The sequence below is a fragment of the Prionailurus bengalensis genome, chromosome D1, assembly GCF_016509475.1.
Source record: "Prionailurus bengalensis isolate Pbe53 chromosome D1, Fcat_Pben_1.1_paternal_pri, whole genome shotgun sequence".
Classification (NCBI taxonomy): domain Eukaryota; kingdom Metazoa; phylum Chordata; class Mammalia; order Carnivora; family Felidae; genus Prionailurus; species Prionailurus bengalensis.
In genome coordinates this window covers 112,586,544-112,603,304 of record NC_057346.1, presented here as the reverse complement: position 1 = coordinate 112,603,304, position 16,761 = coordinate 112,586,544, and the positions used below count along the sequence as shown (strand labels likewise).

The 16,761-nt window shown below is 61.3% G+C and overlaps 1 protein-coding gene across 10 annotated transcripts in view; it reads right to left on the bottom strand.

Annotated features, from left to right (window-relative positions):
- ANO1 (anoctamin 1) overlaps nucleotides 1-16,761 on the bottom strand; it is an 84,967-nt gene that overhangs the window by 42,097 nt on the left and 26,109 nt on the right. For 6 of the 10 annotated variants that reach the window (XR_006297538.1, XM_043581945.1, XM_043581949.1 and 3 more), the window contains 6 exons: nucleotides 14,439-14,504; nucleotides 13,885-13,940; nucleotides 10,657-10,698; nucleotides 3,897-3,961; nucleotides 3,114-3,248; nucleotides 85-245 (listed from right to left, as the gene is read on the bottom strand). Coding sequence is in view for 9 of the 10 variants with exons in the window: in XM_043581945.1 (XP_043437880.1) it covers nucleotides 85-245; nucleotides 3,114-3,248; nucleotides 3,897-3,961; nucleotides 10,657-10,698; nucleotides 13,885-13,940; nucleotides 14,439-14,504 (525 nt within the window). In the remaining variant the exon portion in view is untranslated. The remainder of the gene's footprint in view (nucleotides 1-84; nucleotides 246-3,113; nucleotides 3,249-3,896; nucleotides 3,962-10,656; nucleotides 10,699-13,884; nucleotides 13,941-14,438; nucleotides 14,505-16,761) is intronic. The other 4 variants (XM_043581948.1, XM_043581952.1, XM_043581950.1 and 1 more) reach the window with 1 other exon arrangement.

The following is a 16,761-nucleotide window of genomic DNA, read 5'->3' as shown; positions in this document are numbered from 1 at the left end:
TGATCTCGAGAAGAAGGAAGGAAATGGAGGGGCCCGTCCAGAGTGCCCCTGCCCCCCAGAGCCGGGCGGCGGCTCTCTGCTTACCCCAGAGGGCCATGAAGATGGAGAAGAACACGGTGGCGGGGTTGTCGAAGAGGTGGCTGGCCCGGGCCGTGGCGCACGCCGAGCTCATCTTCCAGTAGCTGCAGGTCTTGTCGCACAGCGGGCACATGGTGATGTTGTGTCTCTGGTCACACATCTCCATGCTGGAAGAGAGGGAACAGCCTGCCAGTCCCCGGGCCAGGACGCGCAGGGCCTCTGCCCGCGCGGGCCGGACGCCTGCTCACGCTGAGTTACGATATTCGAAGGCCATCGGCCGTGTGAGCAGGAGGCTGCAAGAGCGTCGTCTGGCCCAGACCGGCTTTGGGGACGATGAGACTCCCGCGTCCACTGACGGAGGAAGGAGTCCAGAGAAGGGACGGTCCTGGCTTTGAGCCACCCAGCAGAGCGGGGACGGGGTCCCGGTCTCTGTCTGTAGAGCCCGTGCCGTGCCCGGCTCTCGCCTCCTGCTCCCGGGTCCTCCTTTGACTATTCCCGCCCTCTGTGCCCCTGGCCAGGCCATCCAGCCCCAGACTCAGTTTCTCCTTCTGGAAGTTGAGGAGAGGGGCCGGAGTAAGGCCCTCCCGGCTCTGGCCTGCCCTGAACTTTCTCCTCCCTGCCGGCCTGGACGAGGCACCGAGCCAGGAATAGACACCAGGCAGGAGTGCTCATTCCCAGGGGCTGAAGTGGAGGATGGTTTTACTGTTCTGTTTCTGGCCGCACACGGACTCATGTGCAGAATCGTGCCCGGCCCACAGCAGTCGGTGTTTAATCAACACCCGCCGGAAGGCTCCCGTCGACCCTCCTCTGCCCGGCACGGGGGGCCTTCTGGCTCACTTCTCAGTTACCCTCAGCAGCTGTGAAAACAGCGTGAATACAATGTGTGTGCCAGGCACGTCAGAGGCACCGGAGATGCAAAGACGAATCAGAGTGAGGCTGCGCCTCGGGGCACGTGGGGGAGCGAGTGCGCGTGCGTGGGGGGCAGGGGGGGGACGGCACACGCAGGCGCTGGGCAGCGTGGCCCCCCGAGCCAGCCGGCTCTGCCTTTGGGCCTAGGCTCTAGCGTTTGTCATCTGTGCGGCCTGGGGCAGGTTACTCGAACTCCTTGGGCCTCAGTTTCCCCACCCGTATGGGGGGGGGGCGGGGCGTGCTGGGAATGAAGCTGCCCCCGCAGTCGGCTGTCGAGAGGATTCAACGGGAAAGCACAGGAAGGCCCTGGAACGGTGGCACCCATCGTTAGTATCACGGGGGTAACCAAGCCCAGACGGCTGTGTGCGCCCCTGGCTGAACCTCCTCTCTGCTGAAGGCCCTTGCTGGGTGGCAGGTGTGAGAGGGGGTGGGACGTCCCACCCTTGCCTTCCTGCTGATAGAGGCCCCCCGGGGCCACGGCGACCTGGCCTGGGGGTGGGGGGGCGGGGCACGGAGGGCCAGGCCTGCCGCCCGGCCCTCCTCCGCGTTGGCATAAACAAGGCCAGACAAAAAGCCTTTTTCTGCTGGTTTTAAACCCTGTGCCGCGCCCTTCATCACCTGCAGCCAAAATAAAGACAAGGAACGGGAAGGTCTGTTCTTTGGAGTGGATGGGTGCGGTGGGGCGGGCAGGCGGCTCCTCTAGGGGCAGGGCGGATCGGACTCCAAAGGGGACACACGCCTCCTGCTTCGCACACGGCACCAAGCGGGCAGAGGCCGAGAATCTCCGAGGTTCCTCTGGAATCCCCAGGAAATGCTGTTGGCGTCTCTCGCCGTGTCAGGGGGCGGTGGTGCGGGCCTGGCCGAGGGGACCTCGGCATCGTTGTGGGGGAGCGCACACGCCTGCCAGGGCAGAGCCTCCTGGCTGAGGCTGCAGCCGGTGGTGCTGCCCTCCAGGGGAGGGAGGAAAGGAGGTGGAGACGTCCCCAGGGGTCCCGGCCACTGGCCAAGTCCCTCGGGGCTCTGGGGTTAAATCCCCGCCACACCTAGGCTACTTTGACGGCCACAGTCAGACCCAAGCACGGTGACCTCATGTCACATTAGCCAACAAAGGCACAAGCTTCCTCTGGCCTGTCTGTGCCCAAAATAACCCTGGAGGGGACATAAGCCAGATTCCTTTAGCGTTTTGATTCCGGGTGGGTGGAATACTTTAGGTGTTACTCATGTATCAAAGCACCATTTATACAAAAATTTGCCGGATATGGCCTTTCTGCACTGCTGAGTCGTAATGAGCCACTTTCTCGGCCAGGTAGAGACTCATTGGATCTTCAGTGACGGGAACTACAGACGAATTTTCCAAGCCACAGCCCTGCTTTGGAGACACCGGGCTGGGTCGTAAGAAATACAGCCAAAGCAAGTGATGTTCTAGGACCTTCCCCGAGGGACTGCAAGCTCGCGGAAGGGGGGGCCAGCGGGCGACCCCGGCAGGGTCGCTGACGGAGGCAGGGGCTTGTTCCGCGCATGCAACCCAGTTCCCTCTGGCTCCGTGTTAGCGAGCCGAGGAAACAGTCGGAAAGGACCAGAGAGACTCCTTGTGCACTGAGAAGCAGCCTCCAGGCTCCCTCCACTTGACTCATGTTCTGGCTGCCATGTGGGGAGAGCCACACCCCGGCACCAGGCCAGGCCGCCTCGGGGACCCCGGCCTTCTTCCACGAGCTCCCCATGCCTGACGTGCCGTTCGGGGGACGGCAGCGGGAACGTCAGCTCTGAGCTCAAAGACCTGGGTCTGCCCCTGCGCCACGTCCCAGAGCCCCGGGGACAAGGGAAGCTGGAACCAAGAAGAGAGGGACCCGGGGGCTGAGCCCAGGCAGGGTGGTTTGTCCCCTTCCCGGAGCTCACTGGGAGGCAGCGGATGTTCTCATCACATAGGGACTGAAAGCTCAAAGCGGGGGAACAACCCTCCCAAGGACGAGAAGGAGTCGGATGCTCAGGGACGTCTTCCTCCGGACGGGAGAGTGCCTCCCAGGGCGTCTGTGCTCGGAAAGGACACCCGCGCTCAGCGCTCGAACCCACGGCCGCGGCTTCCTGGGGGGCCGAGTGCCAGGACGAGGGGTGTGGCGCCCGCCTACCTGGGGATGTTCTCATCGACGGTGGCACATCCGTACAGGAAGACGATGATCCCCACCACGGACGCGGGGATGAGCATCTGGGTGTACACGCCCAGCCAGGCAAAGTACAGGCCGATCTTCTCCCCAAAGTACTTCCTGTGCCGCGGGGCAAACAGAGACCGGCTTGCGCTCGCCCCACACCCCTGCCCGCCCCGCAAAGGAGCGGCTCCAACCGGGGCCCCGGCTTCTCCCGAGCAGGACTCGGAGGGTGGGTGGGGGCCCTGGGAAGGTGGGGTGCTGCTGGCGGGGGGGGGGGGGGCGGGGGGCTACCCGGGGGCTGTCCCAGGTCCTGGTCAGCGTGAGCGCAAGACGCCAAGAGGACGTATTAAGGGTCTCTGGCGCTTGGAGGGGCTTACATGAGTTTTGACGGGCTGGACTCCCGTCTCCAAGTCCCCACAGGACATCCGTCGCCTACTCCACTCCCCTTCCCGCCCCGGGAGAGCGGACGGCTCTCGTCTTCCTCCCGACCCACAGACTCAAGAAGCCTCACCACTCAGCGGGGTGGGGCCCGGGCTGCGGGTTGGGGAGGAGGGGGTGAACAGGACGGAAAAGAATCTGTGGGCCCGTGGGAGACCTCGGGCCCCCTGCCCAAGCACAAGTTCAGACAGGCTCCCGGGTGCGGAACAGTCAGTGCGGTGAAAACGCACAGGGACGCTCAGCCGACGGGCTGCCCACCAGGGACTCGCCTCCCACCGCCTCCTTCCGAGCAGCCGGGCCTGCTCGCACCCGGCGACCCCCTCTCACCTGACCAGGTCGATGGGCTGGTACTTGTAAAAGACCCCGTAACTCGCCCACTCTTGGTACAGGAGCTGGGGGAGAGCAGGCAGTGAGGACCAGTGGAAAGCAGCTTTGCTTCCTAGTCTTGGCTTACGGTGCACCGTCCATTCGTTCAACAAAACCCCTCGAGAGCCGGCCACATGCCGGGCACGGTGCTGGGCACTGGGCTTTCGGAGGGGAGCACGGCGGACACAGCCCTGAGCCCCGGGGCTCCCGTTCTGGCAGGGGAGACCCACACAAACCCTTCGGCTCCCACGAGGGTCTCAAAGAACCCACCGCCGTGGGAGCTGAGCTGGCAGGGGAGGCCGGTAGAGGCCTCCTTTTTAATTTCTTCTTCTTCTTTTTTTTTTTTTTTTAACATTTATGTGTTATCGAGAGACAGAGAGACACAGAGCGCGACCAGGGGAGGGGAAGAAAGAGGGGGAGACACAGAATCCGAAGCAGGCTCCGGGCTCTGAGCTGTCAGGAAAGAGCCCGACACGGGGCTCGAACTCACGAACCGTGAGATCATGACCTGAGCCGAAGTCGGATGCTTAACTGACTGAGCCCCCCGGGGACCCCCAGCTTGGGGGGGGGTGCTCCTCAGCAAGAACGGGCTACTTCTTTAAGTGCGGGTGAGGACGGGAGAGAAGCTTCTAGAATCCCTATGGAACCCTGACTCTACATGATTTGATCCGGAATTGATCTAAAACAGCCCAATGCTGTGAGGCTTTTCCCTTCAGGGTTCTTGGTTGTCCCAGTCAGACACCATGTCATTGTTCATAAAGGACAGAAACCACCAGGCTCTGGGAGCCGAGAAATACCGGTGGCAAGATTTTTAAAAACCTCACGGGATGCAAAGAGAGCTCGACGTTCGTCTCCCGAGATGGGCTGTCTGATTAACATGGCTTCGTGAAAATCAGCACACACCCCGTTGCCCCCCCGGGCTTTGGGCAGGGATGGTAATGAGCTTGTATGAACACGTAGAGAGCGTCCTAGGAAAGACACCAGGTTAGGGCTGCGGGTTTTAAAAAAGCAACCCCACTCCTGGGGCTAATCGATGCTTTTCCAACCTTAATGCGGAGCCGAAGTCACACGGCCAGGACCCTCTGCGTGGGGCCGCCTGCCTCGGCTGGCACCAGGCAGGAAGGAGGAGGGAGGCAGGTGTGAGCACGGCCCCAGGGGCCCCCTGCTCCCTTCCGTGCCACACGGCTTGCCTTGTGACCTTCCCCCATCTCTCGACACTTAAGTTTAACATTTTGGGGGCGGGTTTCCCAGACTCACATCGTGCGCTGGTCCCTGGGAAGCACACTACGCCATGTCCCCACCACAAACACGCCGTCCTATGGACCGCATGGGTGTCCCCCCACCCTCCCCGCCCCAATTGGTCATGTCGAAGCCTTAATCCCACTGTGCCTATATTTGGAGATGGGGATTTTGTGGAAGTGATTCTGGTTAAACGACATTGCGCGGGTGGGGGTCTGATCTGAAGGGACCGGTGTCCTTCTAAAAAGAGACACGAGAGGGGTGCCTGGGTGGCTCCGTCGGTGAAGCGTCCGACTCTTGGTTTCGGCTCAGGTCACGATCTCGCGGTTTCGTGTTCGAGCCCCGCGTGGGGCTCGGCGCCGACAGTGCTTGGGGTTTTCTGTCTCCCTCGCTCCCTGCCCCTCCCTCACTCACACTTTCTCTCTCTCAAAATGAATAAACTTAAAAAAAAAGAGAGAGAGAGACACAAGAGCTTTCTTTCACCACGTCCGCGTGGAGAACATTGTGAGACAGCAGCTGGCCGCGAGCCAGGAAGAGGGCCCTCCCCTGAACTCGGCCCGGCTGACCCCAGGATCTTGGGACCTCCAGCCTCCAGAACCGGGAGGCCATGAACGTCTGGGGTTCTGCTGTCGGTGGCCAGCCCTGACGGATACGCCTGCCCCCACTCCCCCACAGGCCGGAGCGGACAGACATGACCTTTACGTGCACGAGACATCTTCAAGTAATTCTCTGGAAACCAACCATGTGCAAACGGTTCGCCGGGAGGGGTCCTGTTTCCACGGACCAGGGAGTCAGCGGTCCCTAGAAATGACCCTCCAACTCTCCATGTCCTCAGGATCCTTTGCAGCTCTGAGGAACAGGACTCAGGGGAGAACATAAGTCCTCTCTTCAGAGTGGGGAGGCAAGTATCAGAGAAGCAAAATGCATCCTCAGGGAAGTACAAGCAAACCTCGCTGTCAGAATCCTGGGTTTTGCCTGCTCTGATCTCTGTGTTCAGCCGGGTCCACGTTCTGGAGGACTAGGGGCCGGGCCGGCTGGTGGGCAGCCTCTGCAGCCCCCTACGGAACTGGGGTGCATGGGGCCCCCCCAAGAGCTAGAAGCCCCACTCCTGTGCCAAGATGCGGGCTCTGCTGGGCCCCTGGTGGGCATCCTGGGCACTGAGTCTGAGTCCCGAGCGCCAGGTGGGGCCCCCTCCCCTCTGAGCCCTGTCCGGGACAGACACTCCCCTCTGAGTGTGTGACAGGCTCTCCTTCCTCCCTGGTCTGGGGGGATCCTCACGGGCTTAGGCCTAGAGCTGGGGCCTTCCGTGTCTCAGCAGGCCCAGGTATGCAGAAAAGAACGCGAAGGCCCCCCAGTTTCATCCTGCCAAGCGCCAACTTTGACGAGGGTGCGGGGCACCTCCGGAGAAGCGAAGCGACCACCAGTGACCCGGGTGGCTTCCTCCCCGAGCCGAGATCAAGCTGACGCCGCGGGCCACACGCAGGCTGGGAGGCACACCAGAGATGGGGCCAGAGGGAGGAGAGAGGGACGAGGATTTTGCCAGGGGATGGAAGGCCCTCTCAAAGGCATGGCCGGCCACGTCACACCGGTCCCCATGCTCCCTGGCCTGCCCAGTGAAACCGGCCTGCAGCAGGCCGGCCACCCTTCACTGGTACGTGTGGCACACGGTGGCTTCCTACGTGACCACTTCACCTCCACGTGACTCTCTTCCTGCCAAGAAAAGAGTATCAATCACCCTGCAGCTGTCAGCGTAGAGAAATCGAACTCGAGATTTCCCTGTCACGGTTGGCAGAGCTCCAAGGGTGCACCTCAGCCTTGCGAGCAGGGTGGGAGGTGTCAGGGCCCTGGGGTCCGCCGGCTGGGGGCTGGTGGGCCCAGTCACAGTGACCTAAGAGCCTCCCAGAGCCCGGGCCTCAGAAGGAGCCCGGCTCAACCCGCTGGCATCTCTCCTGCTCAGACCTCCCTCCTGGGCCCATGTGGCTGGGCAGGCCCGTTAGGGCACTAACGCTGTCCTTAATTTGTCCCTTGCTGTCTCCCTCTAGCACGAAGGCCCAGGAAGGCCAGGTTTGTCTGGTTCATGTTATCCCCAGAGCCTCTAACAGGGCCTGGGGCAAATAACAGGGTCCTAGTAAGTAACTGGGGAAGGAAGGAAGAAGGGAGGGAAGGAAAGAGGGAATAATAGGTCAGGGTCCTGTGGCTCTCAGTCCAGCACAGGGATGGCGACAACTCAGTTGACATCTGGAGCAACTGCCCTGCCCCGTGTCCCCGGATGAAGGAACGCTCGCTCCCAAGGGCCCTGAGGATCAAGCTGACAGTTATAGCCGTGCTCAGCCTTGGGTCTAGCCTGCCTCCTGCTCAAACATCCCTACTGTGCCCCTGCTCCTCCAGCTCAGCACAGAAAAATGGCCTTAGCTAGACTGCAACCCCCTTTCCATCCTGTGAGGTATCTTGGGTCAGGCACTTGGGGCTATTGACACTGATGGGACCAATAATGGGGGAACCACAGACTTTGTCACTGGAAAGGCAACATACTCAGAACCAGTTTGCTTAAAATGAAGCCACACGGAAGAAGGAGAAGTTCTCCAAAGCTCTGAGTTAGGACGCAAACACTTATCTGGGACATTCCCCCCACCCTCCGTCCCTTCCACCTGTCCACCCACCCAGCATCCCCACTCATCATCCATCTATCCATCCAACTACCCACCCATCTCTCCATCCATCCCACCCATCACCCATCCATCCCTCCCTCCCTCCCATCATCCATCCAATTACCCATCCATCCATCCATCATCCATCTACCCACCTCTGCATCCCATCCATCATCCATCCAACTACCCACCATCCATCCAACTACCCATCATCCATCCCATCCATCATCCATCCAACTACCCATCTATCCATCCATCCATCCATCATCCATCCACCCGCCACTCCATCATCCATCCAACTACCCATCATCCATCCATCCATCATCCATCCATCCCTCCCTCCCATCCATCATCCATCCAACTACCCATCTATCCATCCATCCATCCATCCATCCATCATCCATCCACCCGCCACTCCATCCCATCCATCATCCATCCAACTACCCATCATCCATCCATCCACCCATCCATCCACCCATCCCTCCATCCCATCCATCATCCATCCATCCCTCCATCCCATCCATCATCCATCCAACTACCCATCATCCCTCCCTCCCTCCCTCCCTCCCATCATCCATCCAACTACCCATCCATCATCCATCCATCCATCCATCCATCCATCATCCATCTACCCACCCCTCCATCCCATCCATCATCCATCCAACTACCCATGCAACCATCCATCCCTCCCTCCCTCCCATCCATCATCCATCCAACTACCCATCTATCCATCCATCCATCCATCCATCCATCCACCCGCCACTCCATCCCATCCACCATCCATCCAACTACCCATCATCTATCCAACTACCCATCATCCATCCATCCATCATCCATCCATCCCTCCATCCATCCACCCATCCCTCCATCCCATCCATCATCCATCCAACTACCCATCATCCATCCATCCATCATCCATCCATCCACCCATCCCTCCATCCCATCCATCATCCATCCAACTACCCATCATCCATCCATCCGTCATCCATCCATCCACCCATCCCATCCATCCCATTCATCATCCATCCAACTACCCATCATCCATCCATCCGTCATCCATCCATCCACCCATCCCATCCATCATCCATCCAACTACCCATCATCCACCCATCCATCATCCATCCATCCCTCCATCCCCTCCATCATCCATCCAACTACCCACCATCCATCCACCCATCATTCATCATCCATCCATCCCTCCATCCATCCACCCATCCCTCCATCCTATCCATCATCCATCCAACTACCCATCATCCATCCATCATCCATCCCATCCCTCAATCCCTCCATCCCTCCACCCACTCACCCCCCCATCCCCCCATCATCCGTCCATCCAATACTCCCAGACTACCCCCATGGGCCGGGCCTGGTACTCACTGCTGGGACACTAAATTCAGTGGGGGCGAGGGGAGTGGAGGGTGGACAGCATTCTAAGCAGAAGGAACAGGTAGATCTGAACAAACCTGGAATCGTATTTGCTGGGCCTGGTGCCCAGTGACGCCAAGTAGTTCCCGAGTAGGTAACTGAACGAGACACTTTTGGTGCCAGGTGGCCACAGGCTGCGGAGTCTCAGATTAGCGAGGTGGCCAGCGTGGCTGGTGCACAGGGAGGCAGTGGGGAGAAGCCACAGGAGGACTGAATTGGGCCTGAAGGGGGTCCCCGGGGCCCAAGGAGGAAGCTTCCCTAGGTGGAGAAAGGGCATCAGACAAGCGACCCAGGGGCACAAAAAGATGAAGGGGGTGGATTCTGAGGCCAGAGCTGGCCCAGGCAGGCCTGGGGAGGGGACGGCGCTTCTCCAACGGGATCGAATGGGGGAGTTCTGCAAGTCACAGGGTCACAGACAAATGCCAGATGTCCCACTAAAAATAACCAAATATGTAATTTTTGAGCTAAATCAGATAGTATCTTCAGCTGGATTCCCGGGCGGGCAAGTTGTATCCAGTACCAAAGGTTTAAAAACATGTACGGGGGGCTGGAGGGAGGCAGCAATGGAGAACATTCCTCGCACAGAGGTTCCCAGCCCGAGACTTGGGACAAGGCCACCATTGTGAGGTTCTCAGGGAAGTATCTCCACCCACTGCCTCCGGAAGGATCTGCTCTTGGGGGACAAACACAGGTCCGGCGAGGACTGTTCCCCGAGGTGAATGAAGTTTGCATTTGGTTGGGAACCGGGAGGGGCTGCGGTGGACACGGGGAGGAGGCTGGACGCCAGGCATGGGTTTGGGCGCTGGACGTCTGGGAAGAACCTTCCGGAGCGTGGGGGATGGAAGAGAAAGGGCCACGGTGGGGGTGGGGTGGGGCGGGGTGGGTGTGGGGAAGCAGGGAGCCTGGGCTGGGAGCAGCAGGGAGAACACTGAAGAATAAAAAGAATACTCCGTGTCTCCCGACGTGTAACCCCAGGAACAGTAACTTTTCCATGAGAAAGGCTTCCAGGCCGAATAAGCTTGAGAAACACCGGCTGAACGCGTCCACCAGACTCGCCGGTGTGCGGAGGGGGCCTGGCCACAGCGGGGCCCAAACTTCCTCACCCAGGAGCCATGCGGGATCAGGCCCAGCGTCCGCAGAGAGCGCGGCAGACTGAACACCCGGGTGAGATACAGGTTTGGGGGCCCGCGGGGAAGGTCCAGGTGGAACAGCACACCCTTGGCCTTTATGCAACCCCCGCAACGCGCCCCGGACACTTGTCAGCATCAGCGAGAGGGGAGCAAGGCAGCGGGCAGGGTTCAGCGCCTTCCCCCCAGGCGTGGGGGCTCCCGCGGGGGCCTCGGAGCAGCCCCACCCCACCCGGGGCCCCCAGGGCCGAGCAGCACGGCCTCCGCTCCACGTCCACTTACTTTTCTGTCGTTGAACTCCACGTTTTCACCTTCGTAGTCTCCCTGTTCAGAAGGAGGAAAGAGAACTCTCGCCACCAGATGCAGCTTTCGAGTAGCGCAGATCCGCGTCCAAACGCGAAGGCCAGACGGCGCATCGCAGGAGAGGGAGGCTGGCCTGGCCCAGCACCTCCGCCGGGCAGCCCTCCTGCCCTCGCCCCCTGTCACAGAGGCCACGTCCCGGAAAGGACGCAGGGCCACTTGCTAGGAACCAGCAGCATGCAAGAAAGGGGCTTTGCGTGGCCGTTGGGGGGTGGGGTGGGGGGTGGGCGGGACAGTCCCAGTGCCTTGCCCTGCAGGTGCTGGGAGGACAGGAAGCTACACGGTCACTGAAGACAGATCAGTGAGCCCCACACTCCCATTTCACACGTGGTAACGCTGAGGCTCAGGGAAGCAAGGTGACTTTTCCGGGACAGACTGCTAAGCTGGGACCCGGTTCCGAGTCTTTAAATCCAACGCAAGGGAGGGGGGACCTGAAAGTCAGAAGCCTGCCCAGCATATCAACAGCTGGAACCAGGGACTCAGGGGAAGCAGCAGAGAGAACGTGGCCCCCCGCGGGGCTGGCCTGGCCAAGCGGACTTGAAGATGGCCGGGAGGAAGCTCTGAGGCCTCCCGGAGGTCTGCCGGGTACCTGCTGCACTCACCAGATCCTTCTGTGACCCTCCCGCCCCTCCAGGCAGGGAGCACTTGGCCTCACGCTCTCTGAACAGAGGTGCCCTGAGACCAGTGTCATTAATGTTTCCCCCTGAGTCTTCAGGGCACCCTCCCCCACCCCAGCCCAACCCCGGAGGCTTTCTGGGTGTTTCTCTCCATGGCCCAGACAGCCACACACTCCAGCAGCATCTCATCTATTCGGGACCTCGAGGGTGACAGGTGCCAACCAGGAGGGAGGCCGCCAAGCCGCCACCTGAAATGTTAGTCCTGTCCCTGTATTTGATGCACGAATTCCAGGAGCCCTCCTTAGGGTCTCGCTCAGGGCAGACCCCTACTCCACACACCATTCTCACAGTGGCTCTCTGGTTGCCATGGCATCCAGCGCCTTGCCTGATGGGTATTCTTGTGGAATGAATGACCGGATGAACGAATGAGCACGGTAAACGAGGCCCTGCAAGGGGGTGGCGATGCCGCGGGCGACGCACTGAGGGCAGCAAGCCGTGACGCAGGACGATGGCGGAGTTGGAGCAAGGACCACCCAGCATGCGGCCAAGAGCCGGGCACCTGAGCCTGGGTGTGTGGCTTCACGGTCCCGCCCCCTGCTTGAGCATGCGGGGTACGTTTGGACCAGTTCAGAGTGATTTATGTCCCCAAACGTTCCAACATCAGCTGTGGTACCTACGGGGGTGGGTGCCCTTCAACTGTGGGGAAAATTCATGGCTGTAAAATTCTGTAGTCCCTCAAGACGCCCAGAGTCCTTACTCCGGCTGGAAAGAGCCCCGCGGGTAGAGCTGGAGGCTGTGTGCCCCTGGGCAAGCTGCTTGGGCAACTGCAGCCTCAGTTTTCCCGTCTGTAAAGCGGGAGCGGGCCCCCCACGGAGGGTCTCTCCACTGCCGCGTGAGGTTCAACGTTGGGCCCAGCTGCCCCCGCAGAAGCTGCTGCGATCCGGACCACGTCATTAAGCCCGAGTCTCCACGTCTGCACCAGATTAAAGGAGACAGAGCTCCCACCAAACACAGCTCTCTGCGTACAAAGGGCGCTCAGAAATGGAGATGTCTCCCCTTTCCCTTTCCAGCCTTAGAGGGCTGACTCCAAGCAGGTCTGGATGGCCCAGAACAGGCCCTGGCATCTCAGCAGGGGTGAGATCAAGGGCCCAGCAGTTTGTGAACTGGCGCAGGGCTGCGGGGCGGGGCCGTATTCCGGGAGCCAGCGGGGTGAGCACCCACTGACGGGGACGGTGATCGAGGCCGCTTCAGCCAGGACCACCGGCCAGGACCCGGGAGGTCTGAGCCCTGCCCTTGAAACACGCAACAGGTCGCCGGCCAAGGCAACCGACCCACGCGACCCAAATCAACACGGCGCTCGGTGAGCACCTAGGTGCCGAGTGCTGCGCCTGTCCTGAGACCCGTGGGCGAGGACCAGCAGGCAGACGGCGGTGTCTCTGTGGGACGGGGAGCATTGGAAGCCAGGGGGATGGGGGGAAGCAGGGAGACATCAACGGGGCAGGGGCAGGGGCAGGAGGAGGGGGAAGAGGAAGGCTTTGGGTGGATGGTCTGTCCCGGGGAGGGCGGCTGCTGAGGAAGAGCTTGCAGACGGAAGGGACAGCATCCCCGAAGGCACAAAGCGGCTCAGGTGACCCCACCTCCCCACAGGGAGTGACGCGAGGCTGGCAGCTGTGTGTCTCTTGGAGGCAGCGGTCAGGCAGGGCGGGGGGGAGGGGCGGCCCTTTGCTGTCGCGGAGATTGGGTTTCTCGGATCCAGCATTTCACTGGAAGCCCTTCCGCTTCTGTGATCCCCCTGACACTGCTGGGAACCACTCCCACTTGCAGATGGGGACGCTGAGGCTCAGCGAGAGGACAGGGGCCGCCTCCGCTCAGGGCTGCGGAAGAGAGCGGCCAGGACGAGACTCTGGGGGCCCCGCCTCGAGGCCCCCAGTCCTCGTAGCCACGCACGCCTGGAAAGTTCCAGAGGCCCTCTGTCCGGGGTTCCCACACTGCTGGGGCCCCACGGTGCATTCCCAGTACCCTGCTGAACCCTAGCCCCGGTCTCCATAGAGACAACAAGAAGAGACTCATCCCTCTCCAGCCAAGCCAGTGCACGGCCGTGGCCATGGGCTATATTTGTCGGGGGATACCGGAGGGATTTGGAGATCCCGCTCAGGAAGCTGGCCACTTGCTCTGCAGAAACAGACACACACAGAGCCTGGGTCGTTCTGCCAGAGCGGGGGCGGGGTGGCCGGGGAGACCCAGGCAGGGGCAGCATCTCGAGGACCAGCCGGCCACTGGGACAGGGTGTCGGCCACAAACGCCCCTGCCTCGGTGGGCTCGTTCTGCAAGAAGAGATGCTGGGGCGGGGGGGGGGGTACAACAGCAGGGCCCCCACCGGGGGAGCAGGGAAGGGCTGCGTGCCGCTGACATTTACAGGAGAGCCAAAGCAGGAAGCCAAGACCGCAGGATAATTAGAGCTCCCCGGGGGTGTGGCCCGCGGGGATTCGGGGCGGCCAATGACGCAGGGGCAAACTCCGTCAAGGTTACTTACATCGTGCAGGGGGTAGGCGGCCGAGTAAACGCCATTGGCCAGCAGGCTGGTGATACCTTAAAGACAAAGGCAGAGCGAGGATTAGGGACCAGGTCTGTCTCCTGCTTCTCTCTTTGCAAACAGAACAGTCCCAGGACCGACTCAGTCGCCGAGAATTTTCTCAAAGCCCACTGCACCTGGCCGCCCAGAGCCAGGCCGCCTTTCTGGCGTTTCCTCCCCGGGTTCGACCAGGAGACGGTAAAAAAAAAAAAAAACATGCTCTATCGGCAGAATTAGGAAGACAGAGAGGACACCCCGAGAGAAAGTTCCATCTGGGAGGAAGGAGGTTCCCCGAACCTGCCAATCCACCAACTACCCACAGCTGCTGGAGGGCCAGCCTACAGACAAGAAAGGTGGATTGTAAGTGGTTAGAAAAGCTGAATCACGAGAAAAATACGGACGGGAAAATTGATGGTGTCAGGAAACACACATACAATTTGCAATTAGATTTTAGGTTGATTGGGAGAAGCCGGAGGGGAGGCCTGTGGGCCCCGCGTGGGGGCGGAGGCACTTACCGTATTTACTACATTTTCGCCTCTTACTTAGAAGGGCAGAGTCCTTCTTTCTTCCCTCTCCTTGCCCTGTTTGTACATCGGGCTATTAGTTACATGAAAGGACCAAAGCTGCATTTGGGGGAGAAAGCGCTCGGTGGGGCGGTGGCCGGGCCTCGACGGCTGCCCCAGGCCCTGCGCTGGGCGTGTTACGAGAGTCGCCATACCTGCACCTCCCGGGGCCCGGAGGTGTGCATTCGGCACCCCGCCCCTGGAGACGGAAAGGCAGAGCCGGCCACGCACGCACGGGGAGCCGGAACTCTGATCTCGCGCACATCCTCGGGGGCCAGCGCGGCACACGAGTCTCCAGGAGCCCTTTCCTGGTCACAGAACCCTCTGCCTGGCCGAAGGGGCTTTGTAGGGGGTCAGTGGGTCAGGGTTTGCAGTGGCCTGGCCGGCCCATCCTGTACTACTCCACGGGAAAACGGTGGGAAAGTGTCTTCCTGAAATCCACTTAAAAAGAAATCGCCTCTCCGGTCAGTGATCTGGAATGCTCGGGGTACCTGAGGGATGCTTGGAAACCCAAGCCAGCGAGAGGCGGAAGCCTCCGGCTAACGCCCACCTGCGTGAGAATTCATCTGTAATAAAAGCGGACGTGGGTCTGATTCAGGTTCATTGGCTCTTTACTGTCCCTAGAACACTCTCAACGTGGCGTTGCCACAGGGCCTTTGCACAGACTGCTCCCTCTGTCTGGACCCCTCATTTTCTTCAGCTCTCTGCTCAGATGTCCCCTCATCAGAAAGGCCTTTCTGGTCATTGATCCTAAATCCTCCTGGCATCCCTTCCGACAGCAGCAAGACGATGTTCTTCTGGCTTTTCTGATTATTTATTATCTATTTCATCCCCCAGAATGTAAATCCCCCGAGGGCAACAGAACCCATCAGTACTCGCTGCAAGGTGAATGTGTGACCTCGGAGGTCGGCAGGGCTTTCAGACAAGGGACCGAGGTGAAACGGGGTGCAGCAGGGACCCCTCACCTATCTGCTTTGCCACCGGGTTTGCCAGAGAACCGACAGGAACACTCAGAGACGTCCACCCCGGGGAAGACCCAGAACAGAGATCAACTCCAGCTGAGAAGCCCCCAGACCCGGGACCGCTTACAGACCTTCATAGCAACCACGCAGGTTTGTGCTGGAAGGGACCCGACAGGGACCCGACAGGCAGACTGAGGTCTGGGACACAATGCAGGGACGACAGCCACACTTTCTCCCATTTTTGGTGACCCGGGCCACCCTGGAAACTCCTGTTCCCCCTTAGGTGGGCTGGGCCTCCGGAGACAAGTCTCCTGGGCTCCTCCTTGACCCGTGAAGGGGCCCCCGCTCCCATGGACTTAGGACACGGGCTTAGAGACTCCAGGCCCAGAAGGAGTCCCTGTGACTGGCTATCGGGCATCCCAGCAGGACATGTCAGCCCAGAGGGTCCAGCCTCCCCTCCCTCTGACTCCGGAGGGCCCAGCCTCCCCTCCCTCTGACCCCGGAGGGCCCAGCCTCCCCTCCCTCTGACCCCGGAGGGCCCAGCCTCCCCTCCCTCTGACTCTGGAGGGCCCAGCCTCCCCTCCCTCTGACCCCGGAGGGCCCAGCCTCCCCTCCCTCTGACCCCGGAGGGCTCAGCCTCCCCTCCCTCTGACCCCGGAGGGCCCAGCCTCCCCTCCCTCTGACTCTGGAGGGCCCAGCCTCCCCTCCCTCTGACCCCGGAGGGCCCAGCCTCCCCTCCCTCTGACTCCGGAGGGCCCAGCCTCCCCTCCCTCTGACCCCGGAGGGCCCAGCCTCCCCTCCCTCTGACTCCGGAGGGCCCAGCCTCCCCTCCCTCTGACTCCCTAGGGTCCAGCCTCCCCTCCCTCTGACTCCCGAGGGCCCAGCCTCCCCTCCCTCTGACTCCGGAGGGCCCAGCCTCCCCTCCCTCTGACTCCGGAGGGCCCAGCCTCCCCTCCCTCTGACCCCGGAGGGCCCAGCCTCCCCTCCCTCTGACCCCGGAGGGCCCAGCCTCCCCTCCCTCTGACTCCGGAGGGCCCGGCCTCCCCTCCCTCTGACTCCGGAGGGCCCGGCCTCCCCTCCCTCTGACTCCGGAGGGCCCGGCCTCCTCTCCCTCTGACTCCGGAGGGCCCGGCCTCCCCTCCCTCTGACTCCGGAGGGCCCGGCCTCCCCTCCCTCTGACTCCGGAGGGCCCAGCCTCCCCTCCCTCTGACCCCGGAGGGCCCAGCCTCCCCTCCCTCTGACCCCGGAGGGCCCAGCCTCCCCTCCCTCTGACCCCGGAGGGCCCAGCCTCCCCTCCCTCTGACCCCGGAGGG